The sequence below is a fragment of the Schistocerca gregaria genome, chromosome 10, assembly GCF_023897955.1.
Source record: "Schistocerca gregaria isolate iqSchGreg1 chromosome 10, iqSchGreg1.2, whole genome shotgun sequence".
NCBI lineage: Eukaryota > Metazoa > Arthropoda > Insecta > Orthoptera > Acrididae > Schistocerca > Schistocerca gregaria.
In genome coordinates this window covers 193,246,336-193,261,149 of record NC_064929.1, presented here as the reverse complement: position 1 = coordinate 193,261,149, position 14,814 = coordinate 193,246,336, and the positions used below count along the sequence as shown (strand labels likewise).

The following is a 14,814-nucleotide window of genomic DNA, read 5'->3' as shown; positions in this document are numbered from 1 at the left end:
GGAGGGTGTTTGGGACAGATTTTACACCGGAGGTGGTTACAAGGGTAGGAGCCAGAGGGTAGGGAAGGTGGTTTGGGGATTTCATAGGGATGAACCAAGAGGTTACGAAGGTTAGGTGGACGGCGGAAAGACACTCTTGGTGGAGTGGGGAGGATTTCATGAAGGATGGATCTCATTTCGGGGCAGGATTTGAGGAAGTCGTATCCCTGCTGGAGAGCCACATTCAGAGTCTGATCCAGTCCCGGAAAGTATCCTGTCTGGGTTTGGGGGGCATGAGGAAGTGGCTCTGGTTATTTGCTTCTGTACCAGGTCGGGAGGGTAGTTGCGGGATGCGAAAGCTGTTTTCAGGTTGTTGGTGTAATGGTTCAGGGATTCCTGACTGGAGCAGATTCGTTTGCCACGAAGGCCTAGGCTGTAGGGAAGGGACCGTTTGATGTGGAATGGGTGGCAGCTGTCATAATGGAGGTACTGTTGCTTTTTGGTGGGTTTGATGTGGACGGATGTGTGAAGCTGACCATTGGACAGGTGGAGGTCAACGTCGAGGAAAGTGGCATGGGATTTGGAGTAGGACCAGGTGAATCTGATAGAACCAAAGGAGTTGAGGTTGGAGAGGAAATTCTGGAGTTCTTCTTCACTGTGAATCCAGATCATGAAGATGTCATCAATAAATCTGTACCAAACTTCAGGTTGGTAGGCCTGGGTAACCAAGAAGGCTTCCTCTAAGCGACCCATGAATAGGTTGGCGTACTAGGGGGCCATCCTGGTAACCATGGCTGTTCCCTTTAATTGTTGGTATGTCTGGCCTTCAAAAGTGAAGAAGTTGTGAGTTAGGATGAAGCTGGCTAAGGTAATGAGGAAAGAGGTTTTAGGTAGGGAGACAGGTGATCGGTGTGAAAGGAAGTGCTCCATCGCAACAAGGCCCTGGACGTGCAGGATATTTGTGTATAAGGAAGTGGCATCAATGGTTAAAAGGATGGTTTCCGGGGGTAACAGATTGGGTATGGATTCCAGGCGTTCGAGAAAGTGGTTGGTGTCTTTGAAGGATGGGAGACTGCATGTAATGGGTTGAAGGTGTTGATCTACGTAGGCAGAGATACATTCTGTGGGGGCTTGGTAACCAGCTACAATGGGGCGGCCGGGATGATTGGGTTTGTGAATTTTAGGAAGAAGGTAGGGGTACGGGGTGTCGGTGGGGTCAGGAGGTTGATGGAGTCAGGTGAAAGGTTTTGTACGGGGCCAAAGGTTCTAAGGATTCCTTGAAGCTCCGCCTGGACATCAGGAATGGGGATTACCTTGGCAAACTTTGTATGTGGTGGTGTTTGAAAGCTATATAACAGCTCAGTTACCAGAAATTCACGCACCCTCTGCACAGTCGCGCATGGAGTCAAACAAATGACCAGATCTAGGTCAGTGTATTGTTTTGACAAATGTTGAACTTTATAATTTTTCACTGGTAACATGTCAATATTCACATAAAATTTCAGTGAAATCTGTGATGGCCAAGCAGGGAGGTGTAGGTTGTGCGTGTGCGTGCGCGTGTTACTGATGAAGGCCGTGGCAGAAAGCTTTATGTAAGTGTCTTAATTGTGGGTGTCTGTCATGTAATGTCATATGTATTTGACATTTAAGTATTAGTGCCATCAAGCCCCCTTAAATTCATCCAGAAATTCTGCATACATTGCATTACGATAATTATGTTGTAATTAGTAGTGTACAGGTGAGAACAGACTGTAAGATTCAACTTTCTTGTCACTTTATCTGTTCTGCCAGATGTGCAGTATCACCTCTGTATGGTTTTGGTTATTTACCAACTACCCCACTATGCTAACAAGGGGTTGTGGCTCCAGAATTGTGATATTTCGGTAGTTTATTGGGGTAGTTACTTGTAATAACAATTGAGGCACAGTTGATTCACGTCCTTAGTCTTTGCCAGAAGGGTTATCTGATTGTGTCCGAAAAGGAAGTTCATATTTAAAGAGCTTTCTGTGCATGTGCGACAAATCTGAGGAGAGTGGGGGTGGAGGGGGGGGGGAGATTTTAGGCTTTCTGGTCTTCAGGAATTCAGTCAATATGGAGCACCTGTCAGAAGTGGACTGCACATTGTGTGTGTGCCAGTTCTAAGTCAGCATAGACAATCACTGCACTGAATTCTGCAAAAATACTTTAAACTACATGCATACAAAATCCAATTGGTGCAGGAATTAAAGCCTCAGGATGCCAGCTGTAGGCTGCAGTTTAATGATGTGACTGAGTGTCCTTCAAACATCTTGTTTTCAGACAAGACTCAGTTTCATCTGAACAGTCACGTCAGTAAAGCAAAATTGCTGCTACTACTGTGCGGTGAATCCTAAACTCAAGTATGAGCATTCGTACAAAGTTATTGTATAAGCTGTAATATCGGCTTGAGGAATAATTGGATCATGCTTTCCCAAGGTCAAGACTGGTCCTGCAGTTACATTGAATTCAGAACATAGTGACAAGTGATATTTTTGGTCCCTGAATTGATAAAGCTTCCATGATGGTAACCAATGAACATGGTTTCAGCAAGACAGAGCCACAACACACACATCCAGACTGTACTGCAAATTCATGAAATTTGCCATGCCAAATTAATCTCCAGGAGGGGTGACATAAATTGGCCCCATGCAGTCCAGATAAGACTTCCATGGACTTTCGCAATTGAAATAAAATATCTATAGCAAAGTGGCAGTGATCCCAGTGTTTACATGCTGTGCTGTCGTGCAAAATTTTGTTCATCATTTAAATGAGCTCCATAGTCGTGCTGGATTGCATTTAAAGGACATTATTTCAGTAGTAAATTCCATACCTGTATATTTCAATAATAAAGATTTTATCAATAGACTTCAACCTCATTTTATTTTGACACATCGGATATAAACTTTCTTTTGAGACACCATGTATAAGCATTGCTTTTGTGACATTTTTGTGGCTGTGGTGTTGCTTCCCAAGTATCCACCACGTGCGATTTCACAGATGCTGTTCATCGTAAGGATAAAATTTATTAAATTTGCTTTTTCCACCTCTTTCTGGGTAACCAATAGCACATTTGTCGTTTGTTCCAGACTGGACTTATCGTGTTGCAAAGGTCTTGGTGGGGACGTGATACCTTGCCTCGCCAGGCTACCGCATCTTCACACATTGTCCATGGAAGAAATGGAATTTCCAAAGCTACAGCCAGGTCTTAGCAGCATTGTCGAATTGTCTGGTTTGCGCTGCCTGACACTCAACTATTCCCTTGTTACTGGAGTCCCATTTGATAAGTTCCCTGGCAAGCTTGTCAATCTAAGGTAAGAAAAGAGCTTAAAGTATTTATACATGATGATGCATTTAAAACTGCTATTGGAATATCTGGAAAACTATATATAGGATTTTAAAAAGGGTTGTGATAAGTTGTTTCTATCTGCAGGGGAGATCCAATGACACCATGCTAGATTCCCCCCACCCAACCCAGGGGGTGAGAGTGGAGTCAACTTTGAAATCTTAAATAGGAACCCCATTTTTTATTGAAGACTAGCTTAACACCTGCTGCTTTGCTGGTGCAGTGTGTATGGTCTGCACAGATATGTTTTTCTTTAATCAAATTTTTATGTTCACAAATTGCAATGTCTTCTAAACTTTTCACACTAAAGCGACACAAGCATGGTCTTTTCTGAATGTACTTCTGACCAAAAAGCTGTACTTCTGACCAAAAAGCAGTTGTGATGGCTAGAGTCCGAGGTGAAACTTCCTGGCAGATTAAATCTGTGTGCTGGACTGAAGACGAACTTGAGACCTTTGCCGGTGAAAGACAAGTGCTCTATCGACTGAGCCACCTGAGCATGACTCGCAACCTGTTGTGACATCTTAACTTCTAGCAGTACCTCATTCCGAGTCCAAGGAGTTTGTTAATTGGGTTGTGTGTTCTTGTGATGATATTTCCATAGAAACTTTCATCTTCTTTATATTTTCTTTATATATCCTCTTTATATTTAACTGACAAGTGAAATGCCAATTTTCATAGCTTTAAAATTATTAACATAAAGAAATATTTTCTTAAATTTTCATCCATTTCACCTCTTTAGGGACTAACTTTCCAAAAACAGAAAACAGTGAATTTTTTATTTCTAAAAGAAATTAAATATAAATTTTCATTTTGCTTTGAAAATACTTTCATAATGAAATAATTTAGGAAACTTTTCATTCCCTATTTAACTCCCTTTGGGGTGGAATTTCGTAAAAGCCAGTCTTAAATGATACCTGCAGTAAAAATTTGAAGTTTTTGCCCTTAGTGATTTGGAATGGGCAATGATGAGTTAGTGAGTCAGGACATTGCCTTTTATGTATAGAGATGTGGATTCTCAAGGCAAAAATACTTAAATTTATTTTTCATTTTTGTGGCGGACGGCTCTGTAATCAACCAATGTCAAGGGGGTTAAAAAGTGTTGGAAAATGATAAGCAAGTCTCGGAATTGGTGAGAGGCAAGAGGACTCACATTAAAAAAAATCATCTTGAAGGAAGCAAAATACTACTATGCCCACATAGTTCCCTGCAGAAAGTGGTTTCATTGATGAACACACCAATGAATTGTTCCAACTGCTTTCCATTTCAGTGACATCTGTGCTAGAATGTAGACCAGTGTGGACAAAGGAATGTATTATATTCTGGAGAATCGTTGTTTTCGCCATTAAAGTTTCTCATTGAAGAGCTAAGAATAACTGCACCTCCTTTCACACTAATCTGATGTGTATTGCTATTGATATAATTTATCAGTAGCTTGTAACCTGTTTTGATTTTAGACAGTTAGTGGCATTTATCGTTCGGTGAAAAAAATTTAAATAGGTATGTCTTTCCAATACAGACATTTCCAAGGTGGTTTTAAATGCCATGCCTTGTATGCATATCAGAAGGAAAATTCATTCTAAAATTATGATAGACTTGAAAGCTACAACATATTTTGAGGAATTGAAAGTTCAGTGCTGCCAGTAGGCACATACTAAGACAGTATGCTATCTTTTGGAAATAACAGTAGTTTGTTCCTCAGGATGGAGCTAGAGCTAGTTATGAGATGATTAAAAAAGAAAGAAGCAAGGTTAATAAAACTACAAAATGGGAGGGAACCAACTGTTTTAAGTTTAGGAAAACCATCCCTCACTTCAACCTACGGAAAGATGAGTTCGTTTGATGCTGGGTTCTGAATGAAATGTCTTATTCTCACATTCCACAAATGATTCCTCGTCTGTTCTGAATTGGGAACTATTACTGTAGCACTGAGGAACCGATCAGAGCTATTTGTAAGTGATAGCTCAAAGATTGGAAAACTGAAAACGACTAATGTTCTAACCCCATAACACTCTGTACTGTATTTATCCAAGAAATCTAAATATCGTAATAAGTCAGATAAATTTTAGCCTTATCCTCAAAAACAGTGAGTTGAGTTGTTTTGATACTGGTTTTGAGTGAACTGCCCTAATTCTCACCTTCCCCAAACAATTCCCCTTTATATTCTGAGGAGGGAACTACTACTTCAGCAATGAGGAACCAATCCAGGAGCTGTTTGTAAGTGACAACTCCAACATCAGAAAATTCTAACCACATGATCGTCTGCATTATATTTTATTTGATTGATCCAAGAAATCTTAATATATGTGTGATACTGAACAAGTCAAAGATAAAAAAAAGATTGCAGATTCAGAAAAAGTGAGATTAATTAAAGCTTCTGAAATTAAGCAAGTCAGTACGACATCAGTCAACCTCTGGTCCTTGTGGAAGCAGTTACTTGGCCTGGCATTGATGTATAGTTGTCGGAAGCAGTTACTTGGCCTGGCATTGATGTATAGTTGTCAGATGTACTCATGAGGGGATGTCGTTCCAAATTCTGGCCAAGTGGCACATTAGATTATCAAAATCCTGAGCCGTTTGGACAGTCCTGTCTGTATGCTCCAGATGTTCACATCTGAGGAGATAGCCGATGATGTCGTTGGCCGAGGTAGGGTTTGGCAAGCGTGAAGACAAGCAGTAGAAATTCCCATTGTGTTTGGGTGGGCATTATCTTGCTGAAATGTAAGCCCAGGATGGCTTGAAATGAAGCGCAACAGTATGGGACATCGAATATTCGGTGTACTGCTATACCGTGAGGGTGCCACGAATGACAACCAAAGTTGTCCTGCTATGAAAAGAAATGGCACCCCAGACCATCACTCCCGGTTGTCGGGCCTTACTGCAAGCAATAGTCGTGTTGGTATCCTACCACTTTCTGTGGCATCTTGAGACACCTTTTCGCAGGTCATTGAGACTCTGTTCAAAGTGGGACTTAGGACTGAAGACAAGTTTAAACCAGTTGATAAGATTTCGAGCTGGAGATGCCCCAGATGACGGTGGGGTACTGACCTGACCGTCGCGTGTCTTACGGCCTGGAGTGCTGGTTTGGGGTGCCATTTCTTTTCATAGCAGGACTCTTGTTGTCAAGCACAGCACACATTTGGTTATGTGTGGCATCCTTACAGCATAGTGGTACATCAACAATATTCTACACCCTGTTCTTTTGTTCTCTTCGTGGCAAGCTGTACTGGGCTTGCATTTCAGCAAGACACATGGGGAGAGTTTCTACTGATGTCTTTGTGATTTTCAAGCCTTACCTTTGTCAGGAAGGTAGTCGGATCTCTCCCCAAGTGAGAATGTTTGGAGCATTATGGGCAGGGCCCTCCAACTAGCCCGGGATATGGTGATCTAACTTAGCAGTTAGACAGAACTATCTTAGATATTCTCAGTGTCTAGGAAAACCATTATTAAATCCTTACAGTATTTATAGTTTGCCTTGGAGCTCTTGAATCCTCGGTTGACCTTTCTGATCAGGTCACTGGTTCTCTGTGCTCCTCTTATCTACTGTACTTTTCCATAATCATCTCAAATAATTTAGTTGCACGATGCATCATACTACGTGCCGTATAATTTTGAGTCTCCTGCGACCCTTTTTAAAAATTAGTACTAAGGTGTCCTTTTTTTTTTTCAACCTTCAGGTGCCCTTTCTTTCCATACTGTTGTCACAGTATCAGCTGGTCTCACCACCTCTACAATTACTTCCTTGGGCAAGAATGCTTTTCCTCCTTTCTTTGACAGTAGTAGTGGACATGATAAAGACAGTCATGTCTATCTCCAGATCCTCTACATTCTCTGCTCCTCACTTTCCTCTTCCCTATTTCCATTGCCATTTAGTAACACTTGAAAATATCCCATCCACATATCTGTGATTCCCTGTACATTACCAACTAAAACTACCTTTACTTCTTTATTGATCATTTGGCATCTTCCAACATGCTTTTTTTTTAGCTTTATCCATACCATAGAGGATCTTCTTACACCCTACATTGTCCTCTTCCATAGTTTTCGTCCACTCTTCATCCATTTCCTCTTCTCTCCTGCTATCACTTGTACCCACCTTCTTCTTAGTGTATGCCTTTTTCCATTCCTCTGTCTTCTCCAAATAACACATGTAGAATGCTTTGTTTTTCTTTGCAGCTTCCTCACTTGCTGTCACTCCATGAGGGTCTCTTTCCAGTGTTTATCACTGGTTTTCTGAATTTCCATCAATTTTTAACTTTCCTGATTCCTCCTCTGCCACATGCATTTCATTCTTGGTAAGTTGCTCACTACTAACATTCTTCTTTGTATTTCTCTTCTTCAAACTTCCACACTGTAATCCTCCTTTCCTTTCTTTCTGCCTGTTCTCTCTAACCTGTCACTACTTAAAGGCAGTGGTTGTTCCCTAGGGCTTTGGAAGTTATTACCTCGACTTCTGTGACTGTTCTCTTTGTGTCCTAATCACATATTATGTATTCTGCAACAGATTCACTTGACAAACCATGGTTATACCACATTACCTTACATGTTCCCTGCTTCCGTCTGCATTGTGTGGAACACATTCTGCTATCTTTCTATTATTTCTGATGGTGCCAATCATAGGACTTATTTTGTGAAGTGATGACGTTATCCATTTCATTCAACTTTTCTGCCAAGTCCTTTGCTCTGTCTGACAGAAATCAGTGTAATTGGCGAACCTCAAATTTTTTATTGTGTCTTCATGAACTTGAATTCCCCTTCCAAGTTTCCCCTTGTTTCCTTTACTATTTGCTCAATGTGAATAAGAATACTGAACTTGTTTAAAGAATTAAGATGAAAATATATCAGAACTTTTTGAAAATATTTTCTGTCAGAGTTATCTTCAACAGGTCAGTTTTTCTTTGCAAGGTTTGACGCAGGGGAACAACCCCCAAACCTAGTAAACAAACAGATATTCTGTGCAGTATCAGTCACGCTTCTAAGTCTCCAACCATACCCACAAATGAGCTGCAAAGAAGCAGTATCATTATCCAATATCACCCATATGGGAGCAACAAAACCCACAGCTTCTGAAGGACTTCAACAATTCACTGTATGCTGCAACAAAACACATTCTTCCCAAAATAATTTCTCTCACGTTTGTATTTCACTGCCCCTTCCCCCCATTTGCCTGTTTACGTTTACCTCTGCGCCTGGCGCGCCCCCCTCCCCCGCCCCACCCCCATATTTTTTTGCCTCCTCCCTTTCTAATTCTTCTTCTCTTTTGTCTCCTTCATTCAGATTCATTTCAAACTTTTGTGTTTAAATATAAGCCCAAACATACACAAATAAAATCTTGTCAGTGTTGTACAAACCATCACAGTATAGAAGTACCTCAGTAGTTTGCATGAGTACAGTAACAGGAGTGTTTCAATTTTTATTTCAGGGAGTTGAATATCCAGTGGTGTCGAGGTGACCCTAAAGCAACGGAAGGGCTGACAGAGCAGATGCCCGACCTCGAAATCCACGGCAACATTGAAGAGGAGGAACGGGCCGACGACACAGAAGGTCACGAAAGTGATGCGGAAGTTGCAGAGGAAGGAAATGAAGAGAATGCAGGTCCTGGAGATGCAGATGATGTGCAGGATGGCGGTTCAGAAAATGATGACAGTGACAGCGATAGTAACAGTAGCAGCGATAGTGAGAGCGACGGTGAAAACCTTATTTGGGGTGAAAGAGGTATATCTGATCTCTTTCTGGAAAACATAAATGAGTGAGAACATGTTTATAGGAAACTCTCTCTTGCTACTAATTGTCTGAGGAACAGTGAAGAGTGTCAAAATGATAACCCTGAATGTTATCGGCCTATTTATTGTAGTTGACTACAAAATGCTGTTAATCTGAAAGTAGTTCTTTATTTTTTAACATTGTTGTTAGATCTGATTTTGCTGTGATTTAATGTTTTAGAAAAGTAAAGCTGTCCTCAACCTGAGTGTTGGTTTGAACAAGTCAGTGCTTTACTAGGCGTGGTGCTGTTGGGGACAGAGCCATTGCCTTCCTCTGACCTTCGAACTGATTTAACTGGGCAGTTATTGCAGGACTTGCAGTGTAACATGTGTTATGAACCACATTGCAGCTCAGTTTTTCACATTAGCGTGTAATTGCTGGAGACAAAAGCAGTTATATATGACAAAAAAATCCTTGCATCAGTGGGGGATCAAACTGCATGACCTTATATTATTAGTGTGCCAATTAATCACTGGACCTCAGGATGCCAGACTTTTGAAGTAAGGAAATTGCAAATAGTTGTGGAAAAGTATGCAGGAAATTTAAACATGTCGTCTGCAAATCCCTTGGTATTAAAAGGGATTTGTTGACATGTTCTTGTACATAACATGCTGAAAAAGGAAACACTGATCAACTAGTAGTTGTTAAAGAGCATTGGCAGAATTATACCTGACAGTGCAATTTCGTGATCATTTTACATGCCCATATAAAGTGTTGTTCCTTTTCTACACATTAAGATTTTAAACCAAAGAATATTCAGTGAACCATCAGAACATTACTGTGTTGAATGTTGTTACTGCGTATCAAAATTAGTAATGCCATTGCTCATAACTGGCGTATTTTTCTTAGTAATTGTATAATTAGTAGTAAAGACACCTGTAAACAAACAATTCATACTTTTTTGCTGTTTGACCTTTATTAGAAGTTACTGGTATCAGACATACGTGTTAACTTGAGGAAGAAGTTTATGAGAATGTATGTTTGGAGCACAGCATTATGGTTGCAAAACTTGGGCAGTGGCTAAACTGAAACAGAAGAAATTTGCAGCATTTGAGATGGGTTACAGAAGAATGTTGCAAATTAGGTGGCCTGATAAAGAATGCAGAGGTCCCATACAGAATTGGCAGAGGTTCTCTACAGAATTGGCAAAGAAAGGAACATATTGAAAACATTTGGCAAGAATGGACAGAATTGTATGTTAAGACCGTAGAGAATAACCTCTATTGTATGGTAGGGAGCTGTAGAGGGTGAACACTGTAGGGAAGATGAGACTGGAATACATCTGGCAAATAAAGATGGAAGGTGCAAATGCTACTACGAGGTGAAGAGGATGACACAGGAGAGGAATTGGTAGTGGGCTGCATCAAACCAGTTGAGGACTGGTCACTAAAAAGTGTGATTGACAGCAGATTTGCCAATATGGTGAACATTGTTTGTGTTGCTGTTTCACTGTGCGTGTTAGGGAGAACGAACTGTAATTAAAATTTATCTCACTGTATCTTGAGTTTCTGCTGTTGCATAATCTACAATACTGGATAGAAACGAGCACTGGCAGTTACCAAAATGGCATACGTGAAACATATCTTTGCCATATATTATGCAGGAAGAAGTTAAGAAGGAAATGACTATTATATGCAGAACATAAGAATGGAAGTGCAATAAAATAAAAAGTAGCTGTCCAGTTTTCTGGACAGTGTATATGTTCCCACATTATGATAGTAAAATAAACTTTAGATTTTATCTCTAAACTTCAACCATTTGCTGAACTGGCATCCTATATTTTTCTTCTTTATACACAATGGTAAGTGCAGCGCAAGAACTACTTAGTCTGCATTGGGAGCCATTCCCACTCGTCAAAATGTCACACAATATACAGTATAACAATGAAAATAATCAGTTTTTGACAATATAATGTAACTGGATGAATAAAAATCTATCAAAGTGGCAGCAGAAGACCTCTCATACAAAAAAGGTTTCACATATCCAGGCTTCTGAAGCAAGTGCTCCTTCCTCCGGCAGAAGGGTTAAGCGGGAAGGAAGAGGGCTGGAGAGGTATAGGAAAAGGGGTAGAGTCCAGAAAAGTTGCCCAGAACCCCTGGTCAGGGGAGATTTACTGAACACCTCTTGGACATAACTTCCATTATCAAAATACCATCTAACTCCATTTTCTTAGAGGCTGTAGGTTTCCTTCTCACCCCGTCCAGTAAGTCTCCCCTGACCTGGGGTTCTGAGGGACTACTCTGAACTCTACCCCTTCTCTTAAACCTCTCCAGTACTTTCTTCACCTTCCCTCCTTTCCCTTCAACCTTTCTGCTAGGAGGAGGATCCACTGGCTCTGAAAGCTTTCATATGTAAAATCTTGTGTGTTTTCTTCTGCTGCCATTTGGAAATGTAAATAGTGTGACAGCTACTTTAAAAGTGAGGTTAAATTTGGCAAGCTTTGTTGGTACATCTACATACTTATTTTGCAAACCTGTGAATGGGGAACAGTGAATTTAACAAACAAGTTTAATCAATATCAGGGGCCCCAACCTGGCAGTACTTCACTGGATCAATTGTCACTTTGAAAAGCCGTGGATGTAGTCCCCATGCTTATATTTTTATTGTGCGACAAGATGTGTTGTAAATCAGTTTTGTTAGTGTTCAGGTGCATGAAGGATGGGATATTATACTGTTTCCTCTTTCCATCAAATTTTGTAGTTCAGATTTGTCAACTGTTGCACTGTGTGATTCAAACATGTTAAGAAGCCATTTGTAAACTTCATAGTGCTAGTGCACCTTCAGTATATAGATAAAACTGAGATGTGAAAAGTTTATCTGAAATTGAGGTTACAATTCTTATTTCCTGTTAGCTGGCATTGCTGCTTTCATATCCTAATATTGGCTACCCAGCAAAAGCTGATGGCACAGTTTAAAACAAAATATAATGGTTAGCTATAAGGTGACATAATTCCGTGACAATAAAAAAGTAATTGTTTGAACAGGAAAACTATCACAATTAAATGCACTCGTAATAAAACATGAAGTATATCCTGATGATTGTCTATAGTGCACACAAGTGTACATTCTATTTAATTATTTATTACAAAATAAGTGGCTGTCATTTGCTATATGCTTGTACTGCACAAATTCTTTGATCTGGTTATTGATGTTATATATTGTTATGCTATTTTCTGTAACATTGTTGTTGGTAACGTGTTGTTGACTTCAGTGCTAAAACTGATGCTTTATATTGGCTGTGATTATTGTTGTAATGTTATTGCGTATCTTTGTTGAACCAGCAACTGTTTTCCTACAGTTGGAATATAAATATATGCCATTGTGGTCTAAATGTTAGCTTGTCCTATACTTTATCAAATGTCACTTACTGGCCAGTCTGCCTTATAGTATTGTAAATTGAGAAACTTGCCACAGTGCCTGTTGAAAAGTGGTATATCTCCCACAATTATCCTGCGGGCCTTCTCTAGCACATATAATCGCAGAAGCATTCTTCTTGTTACACACAATCTCTTGCACCTTTGGTGATTCAGTAGATACCTTTTCTGGATCTGCATTATGTTCCCAACAATTCCTCCTCCTCCTCCTCCTCCTCCTCCTCCTCCTCCTCACCCCCCCCCCACCCCCCCCCGCAACCTCTGTAACCTCATTTGCAACATGCATGATTTTTGTCTGGAGGGCACTTTCCATGGAGCAGTGATTCTATATCTACCATCATTCCCATTGTGCATGTACCCGCAATCGTGTACTTAAAACACCACAACTGAGTACACATACAAAATTTGAGGTATATTAACAACTCACATGATTACTGCATGACTTTCTCTATGGGGATGACTACCAAACTGCCAAATTACTTGAATCAGTGATTTCAGAAGACTTGTCTGATTTGATGCCATCTAGTTGAGAAGTGTGGTCTGTGACATGACCCAAGAGAATGTTTGCCACACAAGTTTCCTCCTGGTCAGCACTGAACTCTGCAGAAGTTTACTTTTTCCAGAATCGTACCATTCACTTTGACATAACTTCAGCTACTCAAACACCTAATCCCTTTTTCCTACAGGCTGTATGCTAGAATTTTTTATTTATTGTTTAGTCTCCTTCAGTTTCCCTAAAAGGAAAACCCTTTTCGTCCAAATCGTACTAACCTCACTTCCTCTTTTAATCCACCAATTATACATCACTTTATAACTGAAAACAACTGAATGTTTTTTTGTAATTTTTTCTCCTCCTCATGACAGAGGGGTCTCTCTTAGCCTCTTGGTGTGTGGATGATCTGGAACCCTATCCAAACTCCAATCAATTCCTCTTTCCTCCCTCAACAACAAATCTATTCTTTGAATGCAAATCTTGCTGTGTTCTATTTAAGTGTTCCTACTAGCAGCTCTGGCAGTTAGGCAAGTACTGGCCAATGTGAGTCCATTTGTGTCTTGGATTTTACAAATTGACAACTTTGTCTGCCTCAATTTGATACACCCGTGTGTTGTGGAAAAACAGCAAGACAACATGAGCAATGAGTTGGTAAAGGCAGATTTGTGCAAGGAGTGAAATTTACACCTTCATTGCAAGTTGTGGGTTAAGATCTGAAATTAGCCAATTGGTTAATTCAGTATAGAGTATTTTGATGTTATTGGAATACATGAATAAATATTTTATTTATTGAAGAATATTTTCATATTACTGAAACATGTATACATTTCTGTAATAAATATATTTCTATAAAAAGTAGTTGGTCAGTCATTCTTATTTCCACACCTTCCCTCTCCTTCTCCTCCCCCCCCCCCCCCCCCCCCCCAACCACTACATTGCTAATTTTGACACTTACTTGCTGCCCTGTTCTCCCATTGCAAAACCATGTTCTTGGATGCTTAATTGCTGTATGGTCAGCAGTGAGAAGGGATGGACAGGGTTGTTCTGTTCAATCTGTAAACTGACCATACTCTGATGGAAAACAAAGCAAAATTTGGAGATTACAGTCGAAGAAGAAGAAACAGTTTAGTTTACCAATGACATTGTAGTAGTTGGCAAGGGATGAAGAGCTGACTGTCTTGATAAGAGATGAGATGAACATCAACAAGAGCAAAGAATGTCTAATCAAATCCAGTGAGGTTAATGGAATAAGACTTAAAAGTAGAAATTTTCTGTTTGGGTAGGAAAATAACTGAAGTAGGAAGATATAAAATGCAGAGTTGCAATAAGTATCAGAAAGAGTTGAATTTGTTAATATTGAAAATTGTGTTCAATCTTTTTTGGAGTGTGGTCTTTTACAGAAATGAAGTTTGGAAGATAATTCAGGCAAGAAGATAACTTGAAACTTTGTGCTACAGGACAATGCTGAAGGTTAGAGGGGAGATGCTGATGTAAATGGCAGGGGGGGACCAAGATGTGCTTACTTTGGTGAAGTTCAAATGGCTGTAGGCTGCAGTAGTTAGGCATGGATGAATGACCTTGCACACAATAGCTTAGCATGGAGCATGGCATCAAAGCTGGACTAACTGTAACCAAAATTTTCTTCAAAATGTTTCTACCATGATGCACTGACCACAACAATGTGGAAACAAGTAGGATGCCACAAAATTTTATTGTTCTGTTGCATGGTGTTGCAACCTGCCCTACTTGTACCCAGCTATGGCTTCAACAGCTAAAACACGCAAATGCAATAAGTCTTAAACTGCTTATTACAGGGTGGTTACAGTTAAAATTCAGGTGTTCAG

General features: G+C 40.1%; 1 protein-coding gene across 1 annotated transcript in view; it reads left to right on the top strand.

The window, feature by feature from the left end:
• Positions 1-13,828, top strand: part of LOC126293385 (F-box/LRR-repeat protein 7-like) — a 52,656-nt gene extending 38,828 nt beyond the window's left edge. Inside the window, exons 7-8 of the mRNA XM_049986593.1 lie at positions 3,084-3,308; positions 8,763-13,828. Of these exons, the coding sequence (XP_049842550.1) occupies positions 3,084-3,308; positions 8,763-9,093 (556 nt within the window). The 3' untranslated portion in view covers positions 9,094-13,828. The remainder of the gene's footprint in view (positions 1-3,083; positions 3,309-8,762) is intronic.
• The last annotated feature ends 986 nt before the right edge of the window (positions 13,829-14,814 follow it).